At 40.4% G+C, this 22,680-nt stretch overlaps 1 protein-coding gene across 7 annotated transcripts in view; it reads right to left on the reverse strand.

Moving 5' to 3' along the window:
* The window catches only part of NF1 (neurofibromin 1), a 283,489-nt gene that overhangs the window by 228,367 nt on the left and 32,442 nt on the right, over window positions 1-22,680 (reverse strand). For 4 of the 7 annotated variants that reach the window (XM_054670075.2, XM_054670073.2, XM_063798733.1 and 1 more), the window contains exon 2: window positions 21,733-21,923. The exons of the other annotated variants lie outside the window; for them this stretch is intronic. In XM_054670075.2, the coding sequence (XP_054526050.1) occupies window positions 21,733-21,923 (191 nt within the window). The remainder of the gene's footprint in view (window positions 1-21,732; window positions 21,924-22,680) is intronic. 7 annotated transcript variants of the gene reach the window in all.

The following is a 22,680-nucleotide window of genomic DNA, read 5'->3' on the forward strand; positions in this document are numbered from 1 at the left end:
AATTTGTTTGAAATGTGGAAGCGAAGCAGCAGCTATTATTCTGAAGGTTTCACAGTAACATACAATGAGAGACAGATACAGAGGCACCCAGAAAGTTCCAGCTTTTACTCTCTCTCTCTTTCACTCCATGTCCAGCTCTTTCTTTGGACCAGTGGTCACTCTGCTGACCAATACTAGCCCAAACCTACCACCAGATGCTTGGGTGCAAACCTACAGGGCTTTGTAAGACAAACCTTACATGGCAAGAGCTTCCCACAGTGCCCTCCTCAAGCTCCTCCTTCATAATCTCACTTCAGTGGCTGGATATATTTGACTTCTCAGATTTCCCCAACAGCTCCAACTTATCTACCCATTGTCATTGATTTGGACGATCTGGTTAGTGGACTCCTTTGATCCTCCAATTCCCCATTCCAGATACTCACCTCACTTAGTCCCCTCAAAACTGTATACAATCTAATTTCTACAATAAATTCCTTATCATTACACAGTATGAACGCTGGTCTGAATAAATCTTTCTAAATACAAAAATATATGCTGAGGCCAAGGCAGGCAATCGAGACCAGCCTGGCCAACATGCTGAAACTCCATCTCTACTAAAATACAAAAAAATTAGTTGACCATGGTGGCGCGTGCCTATAATCCCAGCTACTTGGGAGGCTGAGGCATGATAATTGCTTCAACCCAGGGGGCAGAGGCTGCAGTGAGCTAAGCCCCACTGCACTCCAGCCTGGGCAACAGAGCAAGACTCTGTCTCAAAAAATGTGTGTGTGTGTGTGTGTGTGTGTGTGTGTGTGTATGTGTGTGTGTACATGTATATACGTGTATATATTTATATATGCTGAAAGAGCAAATAACATGAACACAGTGACACTTAAATAAAAGACATGTATAAAATGTAACGTAAAACCAAAAAATGAATCCAAATTCATTAAATGATAGAATAATCTCCAGGACACATTTTAAGTTAAAAAAAAAACAAGATGGAGAATATATACACAGTATGTTCCATTCATCTAAGAAGAGGGAGGAGATAGAAATATATGTTTCTTATGTTAAGAAACAAAACAAAACAGTAGAAGAATGAAATGCTCAAAAAAATTAGTGGTTGCCTTTAGGAAATAAAAAGAAATAAAGTAGAAGTGAAAAGGATAGAATCCATATTCTATATGGAATACATATTGTTTTTGTAGATTTCATTTTAGAACTACGTAACTTACATAAACATAAAATTAAAATTTTAAGAAGTCTAGAAATCAAAAATAAACAAATCAACTGAAAACTATATCTAATTCTTTAATGGTATAAATGTATCTAATTATTTAATGGTATAAAGAGAGGAACTAAATAATTCTGTGGTATTTTAATTCTATGACTCCTAGTGCCTCTAAAAACCCAAGACTTTCAGCATGGGAAATAAAAGTAATGGTAAAGTAAAGAAATGTAGTCTTGAATTTGAAATAGAAGTATCTATATGAAGTCAAGATATTTTATTTTGTACTTTAAAAAACATATTTCTATTTCTGTCCAATGAAAATGCCTAGAAACAATGACCAATCCCATAGTAATGACTAATGACCAATCCCATAGTAATCCTCACTCAGTTGTAATCTTGAACGACCATTTCCCAGTAAAAGGAATCTGGACTCCTTTAGGAAATGGCTGCTTCTATGTCTGGAGGGGAAAAAAAAAAAAAAAAGACATAATGACCCCGGAACATCTTGTCATACCAGATAGCAGCACTGACTAATAACGGTCAAGTCAAAAATGGTTAGGAATGAATTTTAAAGAGGCCCCCACTGGCCAAAAGTGTAATAATTTGAACACTTAAGGATGGCAATTTATTGAAACATATGAAATATATTTAAATCCATACTACTGTTTCCATGTAGGATAGAATAATTTACTGCAAAACAATAGCTCCCACCACAAACTTAATTTCTAACAAAAGATGAAATATAAAAATCACCTGTTTGAAGAATTCAGAGAGCTACTGAAGGAATAGGGATTCCAAAAAGAGTGAGCTATAATGAGGTAAGGGGATCTTCTGCAGCTGCTTTTCCCCTGGGGCATTTGCAGATTCTGGTCAGGAAAACAGATTGAGAAATAAGGCTTTTTTCCCAGGCAATGTACCTCTAATGGAAGAAGAAACCATCAGAGATTCTGGTGTTCACTGAGGACTAGATTGGCAAAACTGAAGACGTGAGGGAATCTCAAATGCCTCAGTGAGTGGAAGAGGGTAAAAAGGCTAAACCAAAAACTTCTGAAAAGCAAAGCAGAATTTGAAAGCCTTGCAGCTTCGAGAGGACAAAAGAGTTCAGAATCTGCTAGTGGAGACCTTAGTAAATACAGTTCTCAGTGATAAGCCCTCAAAGGCTGTGTCTTCTACAAACAGGAGCAAATTACAGCAACTGGAAATCTTAGGAGCTACTAGTAGGCATGTAACTCAGTACTTACCTTGGAAACTGGCATTATCTGCTAAAACTGAACACACACACACACATTCAGCAATTTCACTAGATATATACCCAACAGAAATGTATATATGTTCACCAAAAGACATGCACAACAATGTTTTACAGCAGCATGTTTTATAATTCCCAACAACTGGAACAATCCAAATGTTAATAGCAGAAATGGTTTTTAAAAACTGGTATAGTCATACCATGAAAAAATATACAGCAAGAGAATGACTTACAATTGTGAGCTTAATTTCACAAATACAATACTGACAGACAGAAGTCAGAACAAGACATATTGTATGATGTTACATAAATTTCAAAACCATGCTAAATTCATCCCATGATTTTAGAAGTCAGGATAGATCCCTGGAAAACAGTGACTGAAAGGAAACACGAGGAGGACTCCTAGATTCACAGTATTGTTTTATTTCTTGATCTGGATACTGGTTACACTGGTGTGTTTACTTTGTGAACATTTAACTGAGCTGTATATTTACAATTTGTGCCCTTTTCTATACACATAATTTAACAGAAAGTTTGCTAAATATATGCTTAAATCCATGAATGAATAATGATAATAAAAAACAAAAACAAATTGGCCATTTGGTGGATACAGAGAAATCGTGGTAGACACTGAGGTGCTACCCAGTTCCTCCTTCAAAAAAGGACTTACCTTAAATGCTGGGAGTGCTGTCAGTCAGCCCCTTCAGGGATTGCCTCACCTACAAGGAACAACCCTGTTCAAGGTCATATCCTTCCCAAGATAACCCACATCAAATGACTAATTGATATGGCAATATGAAGGCCTGGACACATCAGCCACTGCAATTCTGGGCAACTCAGAAGAGCCATTCTTGTCCCAGGCTCCCATTCTCGCTCCAGGCTCCCCGTGGGGGTTGGCCAAAGCTGGTGCTGGGCCTGCACTGCATTTGCCCAGTGCTCCTCACTCCCAGATGTTGATTTCAAAGAAAAAACAACAACAAAAAAGCTGATTAACTTCCAATTGAAAACTAAGTTTGAAAGCCAGAGAACCTCTCTGAAAACACAGAGATTCTCCTCTCCTGCAGCTGGAGGGCAGAGAAACCTAAGGACCAAAACCAGCACTTGATTATTGCCCATTTATTACACTTATATATCTCAGAGATATACAGATTGGATGGATGGATGGATGGATGGATGGACAGACAGATTAGATATCTAAATCTGTATGTGTTGGGCTTCAAAGGTTGAACTCCCAAAGGCAGCAGGTCTCCTACGTCCAGATCAGGGGCCTGGCTAGGAAAGAACAAGACTCTGACACATGGAATGGAAACATCTGGGTTGGTGCTCCCAAAAATCTTGTCTCCCCAGATTCCTGAACCTTCTGCCAACAACCAATGAGCCTGGAAGAGAACCCCAAGCCTCAGATAAGACTGAGGCCCCAACCAAAACCTTGATTTCAGGCTGATGAGAACCTGAGCAGGGAACACAGCTAAGCAATGCCTTGACTCCGACCCACAGAAATTGTAAGATAGTAATTTTGTGTGTTTTAGGCTACTGTTTGTGGTAGTTTGTTACACAGCAATAGAAAACTAGAACAACTACCAAACCTGAATCTGTAATGTAAACTTCTCTCCTGAGCTTCAGATGTGTTATCCAAATGTCCATTTGGTTTCTCCACATGGATAACTTGTAGGCACTTCAAACTCAACATTTCCAAAGCTTAATTCATAATCTTCCTACCATGTTTCCTGTCTTGGTAAATAGTACCACAATCTACCCAGTTTCCCATGTCGGACATCTGAGAATCTTCATGATACTTCTTTTGTTCCCTTTACTTCATCTCCCTTTAGTCAGAGGAATTTTTAAAATATATTTTGGCCTCCACCTTTACTCATTTCTCAACTTGCTCAGAAGCCAGGCAGGGAAGGAAGAAAAGTGGTACTTAGGCCCCCCAGGCTCCTACTAACAGCACCAAATTCTATGAAAAGGAAAAAAAAATCAAGATTAAGGAGTTCTAAGTAACCAAGAATTTATCAGATAAGGTGTTCAGGGGAAGCTCTCTGAAGATGTGACATTTGAGCAGAGACCTAAATGAAGTAAAAAAATGGGAAGACCAGCCATGGGATTAGTGGTTCACACCTCTAATCCCAGCACTTTGGGAGGCTGAGGCGGGCGGATCACATGAGGTCAGGAATTTGAGACCAGCCTGGCCAACATGGGGAAACCTCGTGAAACCCAAAAATACAAAAATTAGCCAGGCATGGTGGTACATGCGTGCAGTCCCAGCTACTCAGGAGGCTGAGGTGGGAGAATTGCTTGAACCCGGGAGGTGGAGGTTGCATTGAGCCCAGATCGTGCCACTGCACTCCAGTCTGGGCAACAGAGTGAGACCCTGTCTCAAAATGAATGAATGAATGAATGAATGAGAACGGGAAGACCCATGCAAAGATCTAAAGAAGAGCATTCATGGCAGTAGTTGCAAGTAAAATGGATCTGATGTTGGGTGTGGCATGTTCAAAGCCTAGCAAGAGGGCCAATGTGGTTAACCCAAAGGGAACAAAGAGGAAAATCTAGGGGATGCGGTCAGAGATTCAAGAAGCAGGAGTCAGATCATGAAAAGCCTTATAGGCCATTTTAAGAACTCTGAATTTATTTTGAATTTGACGATGTCACGGATTATATTTTCCAACTGTCAAGTATCTCTCATCCCACATGCTTTCCTGCAATAAGATTTTGCCACTCCCTCATTAGGAAAAGAAATTTATTTTTCTACCTCCTTTCATCTAGCAGGTCCAGTGACTATTCTGACCAATAAAATACGGCTTAAAGGCACACTGTGTAGTTCCAGGCCATAGTCCTTAATTGGTCTGACAGTTTTTATTTCCCTCTTCCTAGAAGCCAGTTGTCATGTAAAAAATGGGACTACTCTGAGATCAGCATGCTGTGAGAAGCCGAGGCCACATGCAGAGATTCTGAAGAATGGGACGCCATTGTGGAGAGAGAGGCCAAGAAGCACTGAGGAGCCAGACACGTGACTGAAGAAGCCATAATGGAAGGGATTCTCCAGTGTCAGCAACACAATATGGAACAGAAGAACTGCCCAGCTGAACCTGTCATGAATTCCTGACCCCCCAAAATTGTGAGCACAATAAAATGGTTGTTTTTAGGCTACAAGGCTTTGGAGTAGCTTATTATACAGCAATAGATAACCAAAAGACAGGGGAAAAAGGCGCTGAAGGAATTTAAGCAAAGGAATGACATAATCTGATTTATGTTTTAAAAAGAACCCTCTTGTTGCTGTATGTTAGAAAACAGTCTTACTCAAGAGAGGATGGTAGCTTAAGTTAAGCTAATACGAATAGAAGAGGAAGTAGTGAGATGTTATAATAGATTTAGAAGGGGGGTGCTTATTTAAAATGGTAAGCTGATTCTGAAGTTAATTTGGAAGAATAAACTTGTGAGAATACCAAAGAAATTTTTGAAAAACAAGAACAAGGCCAGGCGCAGTGGCTCAAGCCTGTAATCCCAGCACTTTGGGAGGCCGAGGTGGGCGGATCACGAGGTCAGGAAATCAAGATCATCCTGACTAATACGGTGAAACCCTGTCTCTACTAAAAATACAACAAAAATTAGCTGGGCGTGGTGGCAGGCGCCTGTAGTCCCAGCTACTTGGGAGGCTGAGGCGGGAGAATGGCATGAACCCGGGAGGCAGAGCTTGCAGTGAGCCGAGACTGCGCCACTGCACTCCAGCCTGGGCGACAGAGCGAGTCTCCGTCTCAAAAAACAAAACAAAACAAAACAAAAAATAGAAAAGAAAAGAAAAACAAGAACAAGAGACATGACCAAGTACTGAAATATACTGTTAAGCTCTTACAGCACAATCTGTACAAGTATAAATTAATTGCAATCACAGAAAAGATATTCATATTCACACAGAAATTTAATATAATAAAGGTGGTATTTCAAATCAATGGTAAAGAATGGATTAGTCAATACAATGATGCCACATCAAAAAGAAAAGACTAATTCATACTAAATTTTAAAATATATGGGTGCTGCCAGGTGTGGTGGCTCATGCCTGTAAAACCAGCACTTTGGGGAGGCTGAGGAAGGATGACCACTTGAGCCCAGGAGTTTCAGACCAGCCTGGGCAACAAAGTGAGACCCTGTTTCTACAAAAAAACCATTTAAAAATTAGCTGGGGGTGGTGGTATGCACCTGTAGTCCCAGCTACTTGGGAGGCTGAGGTGGGAGGATATCTTGAGCCCAGGAGGTTGAGGCTGCAGTGAGCCATAATTGCGCCACAGCACTCCAGCTTGGGTGATAGAACGAGACCCGTCTCAAAGAGTGTGTGTGTGCATGTGTGTGTGTGAGTGTGTGTGTGTGATTTAAAAAAAACAAAGCCATAAAGCTATTAGGACAAATACTAAAGAATAATTTAATAATATTGGAGTAATAAAGATTTTCCTAAGCAAGACAAACATACAGCACCTATAATAAAAACACTGATATTTGCTTACAAGAAAATGTATAAATTCTATAACAAAAAGACACTGCTAATAAAGAAACAAACAGGAGGTAAAAGAATGCACATACAATTAGCTACCAAAAAGTTTACATAACTAACAGATCAGGTTGTCTTGTCTATTAATAAGAATATTTATTGGAAAAACTTCAAGAAACAAGGGGCAATTCAAAGATCAGTGATCAGTAAATACATAAAAATATGACCATCTCATTAATAATTTTTTTTTTTTTTTGAGACAGAGTCTCGCTCTATCGCCCAGGCTGGAGTACAGTGGCGCGATCTCGGTTCACTGCAAGCTCCGCCTCCCGGGTTCATGCCATTCTCCTGCCTTAGCCTCCTGAGTAGCTGGGACTACAGGCGCCTGCCACCACGCCCGGCTAATTTTTTGTATTTTTAGTAGAGACAGGGTTTCACTGTGTTACCCAGGATGGTCTCGAACTCCTGACCTCGTGATCTGCCCACCTTGGCCTCCCAAAGTGCTGGGATTACAGGCATGAGCCACGGTGCCCGGCCTCATTTCCGGCCTCATTAATAATTTTTAAAGTGCAAAATGAAATTAGACCACATTTGTAACCACATTTTTCACAAAAAAAGTAATACTGAAACACATGTAAGAAAATAATTATGCCTAGAATGAGGAGGAAAAAAACCTTGAGCAAAATTTAAAATATGAGGTCATTGTATTTGAGAGGTAAGAATAAGATGATTTTTTAAAATTTTTACTTTTATGAGTTTCTCTTCTTTTCAGTTAGATACATTACTTTCACACAATTGAGGAAAAACACTTTTTAAAAACATTTCTTGCTATATTATAGAAATCTTTGGGTATAATGGAAGAAATGTAAAGCTAAACTGCATGAAGAAATATAACCACCTTTTAATTATGATCTCTATTAACAAACTATCAGCAACTTAAGATGTAAGATTTCAACAAACAAGAGGATTTAGCAAAAGAAGGCATAACATTAAGCAAAGCACTCTGTGAACAATGGTTAATTTGTTTCTAGTTTCACTTAGAAAATTCTTCAAAAGGTCACAGGCTAAAATTTTTGCCTCTGTGTACATTCTACTCATTTTCTAAAAGGCCCCTTAGACCATAATGGGGGTAGGGTTTACATTAAAATTCACCTAAGTTTTCACCTAAATGAGAGAAAAAACAAAGAAAATAACCATGCTAGAGGGGAAGTGCCCAATACATCAGCTCTAGACACCAGGTAACAAACATAAACCAGGAAGAAGCCCACAAGAAACGGAATTAAGTCCTCCTCCCAACAACCATGGGAGTGAACTTGGAAGTACATCATCCCCTGCCCCAGTAAAGCTTTCAGATGATATAGCCCCAGCCAACAGCTTGACTGCAACCTCAAGAGACCGTGCTCCAGAGGCATCCAGCTAAGGTACTCCTATCTTCCTGACCCATAGAAACTGTGGGATAATACATGTCTGTTGTTTTAAACTGCTAAGTTTTGAAGTAATGTGTTTTGCAGCAATAGATAACTAATACATTGTGAGTCTAAGTGCTGAAAAGTTAGAAAGCACCAATTACTCCCAAGAAAAGAAAAATAAGACTTTATCCCAACAGATCCCTGCTGGCTACAGAAAGGATAACATTTAAATTCTAACTAAAAGGCCATCAATGATGTCCCTGAAGAAAGAGCACCACTACCAACACTGTAGTAAGAAAAAAGGAAGAATATTTCTTTTAGTAATACCTAAAATCACATAGATGTCTCTCATCTGAAAGAACAGAATTTCTGGTAAGCATTTCAGATACTTAAAAAAAAAAAAAACAAGACTAACACCTTCTATGTGTCAGGCACTGTGCTGGGTACTACAGATACAACCACAAAGTTAAGCCTGATCCCTGCCCCAACAATACCTTTAAAAAAAAAAATCTGTGTATATGAGATTTATAAGCTGATATCTTGGGATGTGTATAGACAGCAAAATGGTTACTACAGTGAAAACATCTATCATAGTTACTATGTGTGTGTGTGTGTGTAAGTGTTACAAGCAGCTAAATTACTTAATAAAAATCCTTAATACAGTTTTGTTTTATTAACTATAGTCTTCATGTTATACATAAGCTCTCCAGACTTCTTCATTCTATATATCTGCTATTTTATTATCTATATAACCCCATTTCCTTCCTCCTCCTGCCCAAGGTAACCACTGTTTTATTCTCTGTCTCCGTATACTTGACTTTTTAAAAACATTCCACATATAAGTGAGATTATATAGTATTTTTCTTTTTGTGCGTGGTCTATTTCACTTAGCATAAGGTCCAACCATGTTGTGGCAAATGACAGAATATCCTTCTTTTTAAAGGCTGAATAACGTTCCATTGTATAAACACACACATACACACACATTTTCTTTATCAATTTGCCATCAACAGACATTTAGGTTGTTTCCATATCTTGGCTACCTTGTAAATAACACTGCAATGAACATGGGAGTGCAGACACCTTTATGAAGTGATTTCATCTCCTTTAAGTATCCACCCTGAAGGGGGACTTGCCCTAGCTATACTTTTGAAACACAAAAATTTCTATAAAATAAGGATTTTAAGTGATAACTGATTCTAAGGATATATTGTTTTATTACAGAGTTGACACGAAATTTTTGTCTTTATAAAATTACTTGCTAGGGATCTTCTATTTGATCATCCAAGATAACAGTATTGCTATAAACAACTACTAATTAGCACTTACTGAGCACAAGTACCAGGCACTAAACACATTATACACCTCATTGAATCCCACAATTGTCATTATCTCAATTAATCTCTCAGTCTGAGTCTCTGCCACTCTCCTTTTATTCTCCCACCACTTTCCTTATTCATACTTTCAGAGATGCCATCCTGAACCCCACAGCAGTAAGCTTCCTTGACCTCTCCTACATGATTCTTATTACTGTAATTACATAACCAGATGATACGTTGTTTAATATCCACTGTTGTGCTAGAATGTAAATTCCATGGGAGCAGGGAAGGTATCTTTCTTGTAATCGTTTTATCCCCTATGGTCAGGAGTTTTAAAAGGCAATTAGTACATGCTTTCTAAGAAAAGAAAAATGAACTGGTATGTTACACCGCCTCTTGCTGCCCTCAACAATCACCTTTTTACTGCTTAGGGCAGTATGCTTCTAACTGTTGTCCAAGAACAAGTGGTCTCTGCAAGTCTACCAACCAGTCTACAGATAATTTGGTGATCTCAGAGGAAGAGACCCACCAACGATTACCTTCACCTGTGTTTTACAAACTTGAACTGTAAAATAATATTTCTACAATAATCCTACTTCCTTACTTTGTTACTTCCTTAACGAGTGAAAATCTCTATACCATAAACCAGCAGCCTCTTTCCTTTATCTTGCTTCCAAGTCCGAAAATCAGACATATATCTTCCCAGGCAACCAACCACGCAATATTTTCTGGAACAAACTAATGTTCAAAGAAAAGACATACATTTAGAAAGCCTCCAACAATAAAGTTAGTTCTCCACCAACTTACCCTAGCCCATGCACATGAGCTTCCAATTATCTCACATTTAAGAGTAGATCTGCATTTTTTTCCAGCTTGAGGTATAATTGACAAAAATAATAATTTAAGGTCTACATGATAATTTAATAGATGTATACATTCTGAAATGATTACCACGATCAACTGACACATCCATCGTCACAGTTACCGTGTGTATGTGTGTGTATGTGTCTGTGTAAAACATTTAAGATCTAAGAGTAGGCCAGGCGCAATGACTCATGCTGTAATCCCAGCACTTTGAGAGGCCGAGGCAGGCCGATCACTTGAGGACAGGAGTTTCAGACCAGCCTGGCCAATATGGTGAAACCTCATCTCTACTAAAAATACAAAATTTAGCCATGCATGGTGGCACATGCCTGTAATCCCAGCTACTTGAGAGGCTGAGGCACAAGAATTTCTTGAACCTGGGAAGTGGAGGTTGCAGTGAGCTGAGATCATGCCACTGCACTCTAGCTTGGGCGAGAGAATGAGACTCTGTCTCAAAAAACAAACAAACAAAACTTAGATATTTAAAGTGAAAACAGCTCAGAATCACCAGGTATAAGGAAACCTTATTAACATGAAAGAAAAAGAACCAAGTACACACAATTAATTTTGAGAAAAAAGATAATGAAGAATGAGAAGAAAACTTCAAAATAAGGTAAATTATTAGTATCTTAAAAAATACTTAAAATTTTAAAGAATGTTGCCTCTGATCCCAGCACTTTGGGAGGCCAAGGTGGGCATATCACGACATCAGGAGATTGAGACCATCCTGGCTAACACGGTGAAATCCCGTCTCTACTAAAAATACAAAAAAAAAAAAAAATTAGCCTGTAGTCCCAGCTACTCAGGAGGCTGAGGCAGGAGAATTGCGTGAACCTGGGAGGCGGAGCTTGCAGTGAGCCGAGATTGCACCACTGCACTCCAGCCTGGGCAACAGAGCGAGACGCTGACTCAAAAAAAAAAAAAAAAAAAACTAAAGAATGCTATTTTTAAAATAAAGAGAGCAGGCCAGGTGCAGTGGCTCACACCTATAATCTCAGCACTTTGAGAAGCCCAGGTGGGTGGATCACCTGAGGTCAGGAGTTCGAGACCAGCCTGGCCAACATAGTGAAACTTTGTCTCTACTAAAAATACAAAAATTAGCGAGGTGTGGTGGTAGGCACCTGTAATCCTAGCTACTCAGGAGGCTGAGGCAGGAGAATCACTTGAACCCGGGAGGTGGAGGTTGCAGAGTGCTGAGATCGTGCCATTGCACTCCAGCCTGGGCGACAGAGCCAGACTCTGTCTCAAGAAAAAAGAAAGAAAGAAAGAAAGAAAACATTAAAGAGTTGGAAGATAAAGTCAAGATATTTTCTACAAAAAAAGAACAAAAGAAAGACCATGAAAGAAAAAAATGTAAAACGTTACATGAGTAATCAATTCCAACATGTGAAAAAAAGAAAAAAATTAATAAATAAGATAGGAAGACGTTGCCAGAGAATAATACAAGAAGTTTTCCAGACTTGAAGAGTCTCTAAACTAAGTAAGACCCATTTGGTATCCCAACATGTTATTATTGAACTGCAGAACAGCAAGGACAAATAAAAAAAAATTCCAAGGATTCTAGAAAAGAAAAAATAAACAGATTGATGACAACATAACAGAAACCAGAATGGCATTGGGGTTAGCAATAATCTCAGTGATAAACTAAAAGGCAATGGAGAAATTCTTTCCAAATTCTGAGAAAAAAATTATTTCATATTAGAACTTAAGACCTAGACAAATTATCAATTTTTTTTTCAAAAAAGGTAGAATAAAGACATTCTCAAACATTCAAGGTCTCAAAATTTATCTCCTTTGTACTTTTTTTTTTTTCCAGCAAGCTAGTGGAAGGTGTGTTGTAAATGAATGAGATCCACAAAACAAGGAAATCAACACAGGAGACAAGCAATAGGAATTTCCAAAATGATGCTGAAGGGAGAACACAGGATGATAGCTGCACACCTGGCATAGCAAGCAGCCAATTCTAAACACTAGCATGGGAGGAAATCCTCAAGGAAAATGGTCACACTGAACAGATTAACAGGTTTGACCCTATGTGAAAAACTGTACTGAGAACGTGTTAATGATGTAAAGAAATAACAATAGCTACATAAAAACTGAAGCAAATGAAAAAAATGAGGCTAAATGAGACATTACATTTAGGAGACACAAAAAGTTGTACCAGAAAGTAAACTTAATCACAGTACACCACTTGGCTCAGCCTCAAACAATATTACATACATCTAATTGTAGTTCCAGAAGAAAACTAATAGAAATACAGAAAAGAAACAATATTTGAGAAGGTAATGGCTTTTTAGAACTGTTAGACAACAACAAATGTCAGTCCCAAGAAGTCCAAAAACTCAAAGCAGAATAGAGATCCATATACCTACAAACATTTTGGTGAAACTACAGAACAAACAACAAAAAGGAGACCTAAAAAAACAACTGCAGAGAAAATATCACCTATAAAATAAAGGCAATTATGTCAACTGAATTCTCAATGGCTATGATAGCAGACAGATAGTGAAATAGTATCTTTAACATACTGAGGGAAACATAACTGTCCAGAATTCTATATATCCAGCAAAACTATCAGTCAAGAATAAGGGAGAAATAAAGATACAGTAGTCTCCCCTTATCCATGGGGCATAAGTTCCAAGAGCCCCAGTGGATGCCTGAATCCAGGGATAGTACTGAACCCTATATATATACTATGTTTTTTCCTACACATAGATGCCTAAAAAAAAGTTTAATTTATAAGACACAGTAAGAGATCGACAATAATAACTAATTTTAAAAAAAGAACAATTATAACAATATGCCAGCGTCACTGCTCCTCCTCCTTGGGGCCATTACTATATAAAATAAGGGTTAATTGAACACAGCACTACAATATCATGACAGTCAATCTGATAAATGAGATGGCTACTAAGTGACTAACAGGCAGGTACCATACACAGTGTGGATACACTGGACAAAGGGATGATTCGCATCCCAAGTAAGACGAAGCAGGACTGTGTGAGATTTCATCATACTACTCAAAACAGCATGCAATTTTAAACTTATGAATTGTTTATTTCTGGAATTTTCCATTTAACATTTTCAGACTGCAGTTGACTGTGGGCAACAAACCATGGAAAGCAAAACTGCTGATAAGTGGTTGGGGGGGCGCGGGGAGACTACTGTATTTTCTTTCCTTTTTTTTTTTTTTTTTTTTTTGAGACAGAGTCTTGCTCTTTCACCCAGGCTGGAGTGCAGTGGCACAATCTCAGCCCACTGCAACCTCCGCCTCCCGGGTTCACGCCATTCTCCTGCCTCAACCTACTGAGTAGCTGGGACTACAGACGCCCACCACCACGCCTGGCTATTTTTTGTATTTTTAGTAGAGATAGGGGTTTCACCGTGTTAGCCAGGATGGTCTTGATCTCCTGACCTTGTGATCCGCCCGCCTCGGCCTCCCAAAGTGTTGGGATTACAGGCGTGAGCCACCGCGCTGGCCCTGTATTTTCAAAGAAAGGAAAGTAAGAGCAATTACTGCAACAGACCCTCATCAAAAGAAATTCTAAAGAACATGCTTCAAGCAGAAGTAAAATGAACCCAGAGGTAAATTCTGAGACTCAAGGGGTAAAAAAATGAAACAGTTGAATAAAAGGCACATAAGAAAATGGCAGAGCTGGGTGTGGTGGTTCACACCTGTAATCACAACACTTTGGGAAGCTGAGGCAGGTGGATCGCTTGAGCTCAGGAGTTCAAGACTAACCCCTGGGAAACACAGTAAGATGCTGTCCCTACAAAAAAAAAAAATGTTTTTTAATTATCTAGACAAGATGGCACATGCCTATAGTTCCAGCTACTTAGGAGGCTGAGCTGGGAGGATCACTTGAGCCCAGGAGACAGAGGTTGCAGTGAGCCATGATCACACCACTGGACTCAAGTTAGGGCAACAGAGAAAGAACCCTGTTTCAAAAAAATAATAATAATTAGATTAAATTTTAAAAAGAAAATGGCAGAAAGGAATCCAAAGATGTCAGTCATCACAATGAATGTAAATGAACTAAACTCTCCAGTCAGAAGAAAAAAAAACCATCAGACTGGTTTCCCATGAACTGTTTATAAGAGACAAACATAAAGCATACAGGCACAGAAATATTGATAGTTAAGAAATGGAAAAAGATCTATCAGGCAAATAGAAACAAGAGAAAACTGGAGTGGACTAAGATAAAAAGGACTAGAGATCAAGAGGGGCACTACATGATGATACAGGACTCAAATCAACTGTAAGATATTGTAAGCCTCTATGCACCTAATAACACACACACAAAACTGACACATCTGCAAGAAAAAAGCATAAACATACTAATTCAGTGAAAGATTTCCTAACTTACCTTTCTCAGTAGTAAGATCTAGCAGACAAAAAAGAATCAGAATTTAGAAGAGTTGAACTGCTTAATAAACTTGATCAAACTCCTATGTAAAAATCACACTCAAGAACTTGGGACTACATATCATTTTCAAGAAGACATGAAAACTTTATAAAAATGGACTGTATGCTTATGGTAGCCAGACTCCAAGATGGTCTGCAAGTATTCCTACATTCTGATATCCACACCCGTGTGTCATCCTCTCTCATCTGGTATTCGGGTTGTTCTGCATAACCAATATTATACGGCAAGCAGGAAGGTATGTAACTTCTAAGGATCATGAAAGAATGTGGCTTTTGATTCTCTCAGATCACTCACTCTGGGAGACGTCAGCTGCCACATTACAAGCAGCCAGATGGAGAAGCCCAAGTAGAAAGGAACTGAGACCTCTTACAAATGGCCAGCAAAGAACTGAGGCCTCCTGCCAAAAGCTATGTAAGTGAATTTACTTGGAAGCAAATGCTCTACCCCCAGTCAAGCCTTCAGATTACTACAGACCCAGCCAAGACTGTCACTGCAGCTTCATGAAAGACTCTGAGCCAGAAACACTCAGTTCAGCCACTAATGGATTTCAGATGGACAGAAACTTTATGTGATAATAAATGTTTGTTGTACAAAACGGCTACATTTGGGAATAATTTATAACATAACAATAAATAACTAATAAATATGTTCAAGGTCATAAAGCTAAGTTCAAATTTGAAATTACTGGTAACATATAAACCATAACATGTTTCATATTCATATGAAACACTCTAGGTGAAAGGAGAAATCATAATTGAAAACATTATATGGAAATATGGAATTGAAAAATAAAAAGCCAATTATTGAAACTTGTAGGATACAATTAAAGCAGCATTTAATAAATTTATAACTTTGAATACTTACAATCAAATGAAATATTCAAAACTGATGAGCTTAAATATAACTCTAGAAGTCAGAAAACGTGCTAGGTACAGTGGCTTCCACTTATAATCCCAGCACTTTGGGTAGGCTAAGGCAGGAAGATTGCTAGAGTCCAAGAGTTCGAAGATGCAGTGAGCTATGCTCATGATACTGTACTCTAGTCTGCATGACAGAGCAAAAACCTCTATTAAAAAAACCCAAAAAGTCATAAAACCACCTAACACTCATTAGGATGGCTACTATCAAAAAGAGACATGAAATAAGGCCAGACGCAGTGGCTCATGCCTGTAATCCCAACATTTTGGGAGGCCGAGGCAGGCAGATCACTTGAGGTCAGGAGTTCAAGACCAGCCTGGCCAACATGGTGAAACCCCATCTCTACTAAAAATACAAAAATTAGCCAGACATGGTGGCAGGTGCCAGTAGTCCCAGCTACTAGGGAGGCCAAGGCAGCAGAATCGCTTGAACCCGGGAGGCGGAGGTTGCGGTGAGCCCAGATCACACTACTGCATTCAAGCCTGGGCAACAGAGTGAGACTCTGTCTCAAAAAAATAAAAAAAAAGACACAAAATAACAAACGTAAATGAGGATATGGAGAAATTGGAACCCTTGTGCACTACTGATGGGAAAGTAAAATAGTGCATATACCTATGGAAAACAGTAAAACAGTTCCTCAACATATTACATATAGAATTACCATATGATCCAGCAACCCTACTTCTAGGTACATATGCAAAAGAACTGAAAGCAGGGTCTTGAAGTGGTATCTGCACACCCATGTTCACGGCAGCATTATTTACAATAACCAAAAGGTGAAAGTAACCCAAATGTCCTGAATGGATAAAGAAAATGTGGTTTACCCAAATAACAGAATATTATTCAGCCTTTAAAAGGAAGGAAATTCTGACATATGCTGCAATGTGGATTAACCTTGAAGACATTACACTAACGGAAACAAGCCAGTTATAAAAAGACAAATACTGTATGACGCCACTTATTTGAGGTATCCAGGGTAGTCAAGTTCATAGAAACAGAAAGTAGAATGGTGGTTTCCAGTGGCTGGGAACATGGAGGAATGGGAAGTTCTAGTTTAATGAGTAAAGGGTTTCAGTTTTTTGAGATGAAGGGAGTTCTGTAGATTGGTTACACAACAAGGTGAATGTACTTAATACTACTGAACTACACACTTAGGAACAGTTAAGATGGTAACGTTTATGTTATGTACATTTTTCCACACTTAAACATAAGATTAAGGCCAGGCACGGTGGTTCATGCCTGTAATCCCAGCACTTTGGGAGGCCGAAGCAGGTGGATCACCTGAGGTCAGGAGTTCAAGACCAGCCTGGCCAAAATGGTGAAATCCCATCTCTACTAAAAATACAAAAATTAGCCGGGCATGGTGGCGAGCGCCTGTAATCCCAGCTACTTGGGTGGCTGAGGCAGGAGACTCACTTGAACTCGGGAGGCAAATGTTGCAGTGAGCTGAGATCACGCCACTGTATTCCAGCCTGGGCGACAAGAGTGAAACTCCGTCTCAAAAAATAAATAAATAAGTAACATTAAAAAGTTAGGGGAAAAATGCATAGCAGAATAAACCCAAGGAAAGAAAATGTAACAACAAAATTAACAAAACAGAAAACAAAGTTTAAAAAGCTAAGAAATGAGTCTTTTTATTTTTTTGAGATGAAGTCTTGCTCTGTGGCCCAGGCTGGAATGCAGCGGCATGATCTCCACTCACTGCAACCTCCTCCTCCTAGGTTCAAGCGATTCTCCTGCCTCGGCCTCCTGAGTAGCTGGGATTACAGGCGTCTGCCACCACACCCAGCTAGTTTTTGTATTTTTAGTAGAAACGGTGTCACTATGTTGGTCAGGATGGTCTCAAACTCTCGACTTCAAGTGATCCATCTACCTCAGCCTCGCAAAGTGCTGGGATTACAGGCATGACCCACCAAGTCTGGCCTAGAAATGAGTCTTTAAAAATACACTGAGGCCAGCCACAGTGGCTCACGCCTGTAATCCTAGCACTTTTGGAAGCCAAGAAAGAAGATCATTTGAGCCCATGAGTTCAAGACCAGCCTGGGCAACAAGGTGAGACCCCGTCTCTACAAAAAAAATTTAAAAATTAGCTAGGGATGGTGACATGCGCCTGTAGTCCCAGCTACTTGAGAGGCTAAGGTGGGAGGACTGCTTGAGCCCAGGAGGTTAAGGCTGCGGTGAACAGTGATCACACCACTGCACTCCAGTCTGGATGACAGAGTAAGTCCCTGTCTCAAAAAAATAAAAACGAAATACACAAACAGAAAAAAAAACATGAAAAAATAAAGAAATAAACATTGGGGTGAAATATTAGACACAACTTCAATTAACACAGAGATTAAATAGATTATATAAACTCCCCAATTGATTTTATAAGGCTAGAATCACCTTGATATGAAATCCAGACAACAGCTATATAAGAAAATTACAAACCAATCTTACTCATAGATACAAACATCCTAAACAAAATATCAGCAAGTTTACACCAACAACTGATTTGTTAAATTTATACATTTCAATAAGAACAGCCCACAGAATGTAACATCAATGTAATTATTAGAAATCATGAAAAGCCACAGGGAAGGGGCTCCAAGATGGCCAACTAGCTGCAGCCAGTAGGAACATCTCCCAGAGGATCAGGATGACTGGCACACTCTTAGCAGATCTTCAGAGGGAAAGCACTGAGTGCTGACAGAGGGAAGACACAGATGCTGAACTGACGAGGGAAGAAGTAAGGAACCCTGCACAGGGCTACCACGCACCGGGACTTTTTCCTGGCCCCCAGTGACTCCTGAAGAGGCAGTTGAGTTGAACAGGGAAGCAGCAACCCACTCTCACCAGGGGACTCTGGAATCCCTGCAGAAGGAGACTCCTCCACCACAGGGACACCCCTCAACCACCAAGGACACTTGAGCTGGCAGGGAAAGCTGCTTAGAGAAGTGGTAGGGGCAGAACTCCAGCCAGGGCAGAGCTCAGAGGTTTTGGTGCTGGAGCATCTGTAGTGCAACAGGGCCAGGAGTGCCCATCCCCCAAGGCTCGACTTGCTCCCATAGGAGACTTTAGCCCTAGAGGAACTGCCAGACCTGAACTCTGCAGGGCAGTCTTGCCCATAAGGTGGGGGTGGTGTGACCTGAGTACCCTCAGTCTGCTGGTCTCTCATGGGGCTCCAGCCTGGCCAGGATGCTTGCAGTACTGCCAGCGGGGGCCACATACCAGCTCCTGCACTGACAAGGTGCTGACAGGCAGAGTGCTCCAACCACAGTGATCCCCGTGGAAAAGCACGAGCCTGCCAATACCCTCCTCCCACCGAAGGCTGCTCCATGCTGCTTTGCCTGCAGGCACTCGCCCATGGCCACCCCCCAAATGCTTTGCCCACACGTGTGCACAGGTGTACCTTGTTTTCCCTTCCCTGCCAGCACACATGCGTGCAAGCACCCTCCCATGCCACTGCAGCCAGCGTGAGTACACCCTGCCTATCCCTCCATGGCCATTGTCAAGGGAGCACTGGCAGGTACAGAGCCCACCAGTGCCATCCCCACCAGCACTGAGCCCCTGCACCAACATGAAACTAGGCAGAGAAAACAGAGGACCCACCCCCACCCCTTACCGGCCACTGAAGCCAGCATGAACGTGCACAGAGGGCACACCCAGTCCTGCACCCACCAGCACCCTTCCCCTGTGCTAACACCACCACCAGTGCATGTGTACCAGCAGCCCCCCGCCCTGGCCTTACTGCCACTGTTGCTGCCAATGCCCACATGGAGGCCAGCACCCTGTGGCCTTGCTGCCACTGCTACTGGCACATGCGAACAAGAATTGATTCCACTGCCACCCCCTACACTTTGGCTGGCACAACCCACGGGAGTATTGTGACCAGAGGTCCAGGAGCACCTCGGCCCCTCCAGTGCAGCAGGTTCCTAACCTTAAAGAACCAGAGAACAAAGCTGGGGCCCAAGGCCAGTCCCCCAGAGTTGGAGGACCCATGTACTCCGGGAGTCCTGAGATGAGCCCTGGCCCCTCCAGTAATGAAGCCAGTTAACTGAACCCACCTTGTACCACAAACATCCAAGGTCATCATATAGGATTAAAAAAAAAAAAAAAAAACCAGCAACTTCAAAGACTGAAGGAACATCAGCCCACAAAGATGACAAAGCACCAACACAAGAACTCTGATGACTCAAAAAGCCAGAGCATCTTCTTTCCTCTAAAACAAACGACTGCACTAGCTCTCCGGCAAGGGTTCTGAACTGGACTGAGATGGTTGAAATGACAGAAACAGAATTCAGAATATGGATAGGAATGAAAATCATTGAGATTCAGGAGAATGTTGAAACCCAATGTAAGGAAGCTACCCACAATAAAACGATACAGAGCTGACAGACAAAATAGCCAGTATAGAAAAGAATATAAACGACCTCATACAGCTAAAAAACACTCTATAAGAATTTCCTGGCCGGGCGCAGTGGCTCACACCTGTAATCTCAACACTTTGGGAGGCCAAGACAGGCGAATCATGAGGTCAGGGGTTCAAGACCAGCCTGGTCAACATGGTGAAACCCCGTCTCTACGAAAAATACAAAAAATCAGATGGGTGTAGTGGCAGGCACCTGCAATCCCAGCAACTCAGGAGGCTGAGGCAGGAGAATCGCTTGAACCCAGGAAGCAGAGGTTGCAGTGAGCTGAGATCGTGTCACTACTCTGTCTCAAAAAAAAAAAAAAAATTTCATAATGCAATCGCAAGTATTAACAGTAGAACAGACCAAGCTGAGAAAAGAATCTCAGCGCTTGAAGATTGGCTTTCTGAAATAAGAAGACAGACAAGAATAAAGACAAAAGAATGAAAAGGAACAAACAAAACCCCCAAGAAATATGAAATTATATAAAGAGACTAAATATATGATTCATTGGTATCCCTGAAAGATATGGGGAGAAAGGCAGCAACTTGGAAAACATATTTCAGGATATCATTCATGAGAACTTCCCCAACCTAGCTAGAGAAGTCAACATTCAAATTCAGGAAATAAAGAGAACTCCCACAAAATATTTCACAAAAAGATCATCTCCAAAAAACAGAATCATCAGATTCTTCAAGGTAGAAATGAAAGAAAAAAATGTTAAAGGTGGCTAGAGAGAAAGGACATGTCACCTATAAAGGAAAGCCCCATCAGACTAACAATGGACCTCTCAGTAGAAACTATACGAGTCAGAAGAGATTGGAGGTCTATATTCAACATTCCTTTTTTTTTTTTTTGAGACGGAGTCTCACTCTTGTCACCCAGGCTGGAGTGCAGTGGCGCGATCTAGGCTCACTGCAAGCTCCACCTCCCGGGTTTACTTACGCCATTCTCCTGCCTCAGGCTCCCGAGTAGCTGGGACTACAGGCGCCCGCCACCATGCTTGGCTAATTTTTTGTATTTTTAGTAGAGACAGGGTTTCACCGTGTTAGCCAGGATGGTCTCGATCTCCTGACCTCATGATCTGCCCGCCTCGGCCTCCCAAAGTGCTGGGATTACAGGTGTGAGCCACAGCACCCAGCCACAACATTCTTAAAGATAAGAAATTCCAACCCAGAATTTCATATTGGGCCAAACTAAGCTACATAAGCAAAGGAAAAATAAGATCCTTTTCAGACAAGCAAATGCTGAGGGAATTCGTTAGTACCAGACCTACCTTACGAGAGCTCCTGAAAGCAGCACTAAATATGGAAAGGAAAGAACATTATCAGACACTAAAAAAAACACACTTAAGTACATAACCAGTGACACTACAAAGCAACCATGCAAACAAGTCAGCATAATAACCAGCTAACAACATGATGACACAATTAGATCCACACATATCAATACTAACCTTGAATGTAAACGGGCTAAATGCCCCAGTTAAAAGGCACTGAGTGACAAGCTCAATAAAGAAGCAACAACCCTGGGGCTGGGTGCAGTGGCTCACACCTATAATCCTAACACTTTGGGAGGTCGAGGCAGGTGGATCACTTGAGCTCAGGAATTTGAGACCAGCCTGGCCAACAGGATGAAACCCCATCTCTAAAAAAAAAAAAAAAATACAAAAATCAGCCAGGCATGGTGGCACACACCTGTGGTCCCAGCTACTCGGGAGGCTGAGGTGGGATGATGGCTTGAGCCCAGGTGATCAAGGCTGCAGTGAACTGTGATTGTGCCACTGCATTCCAAAAACAAAACAAAACAGAAGTGCAAGGTACAGAAGAGGTCAATGTACAAAAAAAAAATTAATTAAAAACAACACATAGCTTCCCAATGTCATCTCCCCTATTCAACATTAAAAGCCCTCAACAGATGCACAGAGAAAAAAAAAAGATTGAAGATAAAGAAACAAAGCTACAACTATTTGTAGATCATCCACTGTCTACATAGATAACCCCAAAGAATCTAGATATGTCAATAAAAGCACAAAAACAGGCCAGATGTGGTGGCTCACACCTGTAATCCTAGCACTTTGGGAGGCTGAGACTAGAGGATCACCTGAGGCCAAGAGTTTAAGACCAGCCTGGGCAACATAGCAAAACCCCGTTTCTTTAAATTTAAAAAAAAAAAAGTATAAAGACAAAATATAAGTTAATTTCATTTCTATATACAATCAGAAAATATAACTTTTTAAATATCATGTATAAATAATAAAAATATTCTAGGAAAAACTGACATTTTATGTAGAAGTTCTTTATATAAGGAGAAAATTATAAAACTTAACTGGAATGATTTTTTAAAACATAAAATAAATAGAAAGTCATATTATGTTCTTAAATAGGAAGCCTCAATATCATAA

The sequence above is a fragment of the Pan troglodytes genome, chromosome 19 (assembly GCF_028858775.2).
Source record: "Pan troglodytes isolate AG18354 chromosome 19, NHGRI_mPanTro3-v2.0_pri, whole genome shotgun sequence".
In the NCBI taxonomy this organism is placed as follows: domain Eukaryota; kingdom Metazoa; phylum Chordata; class Mammalia; order Primates; family Hominidae; genus Pan; species Pan troglodytes.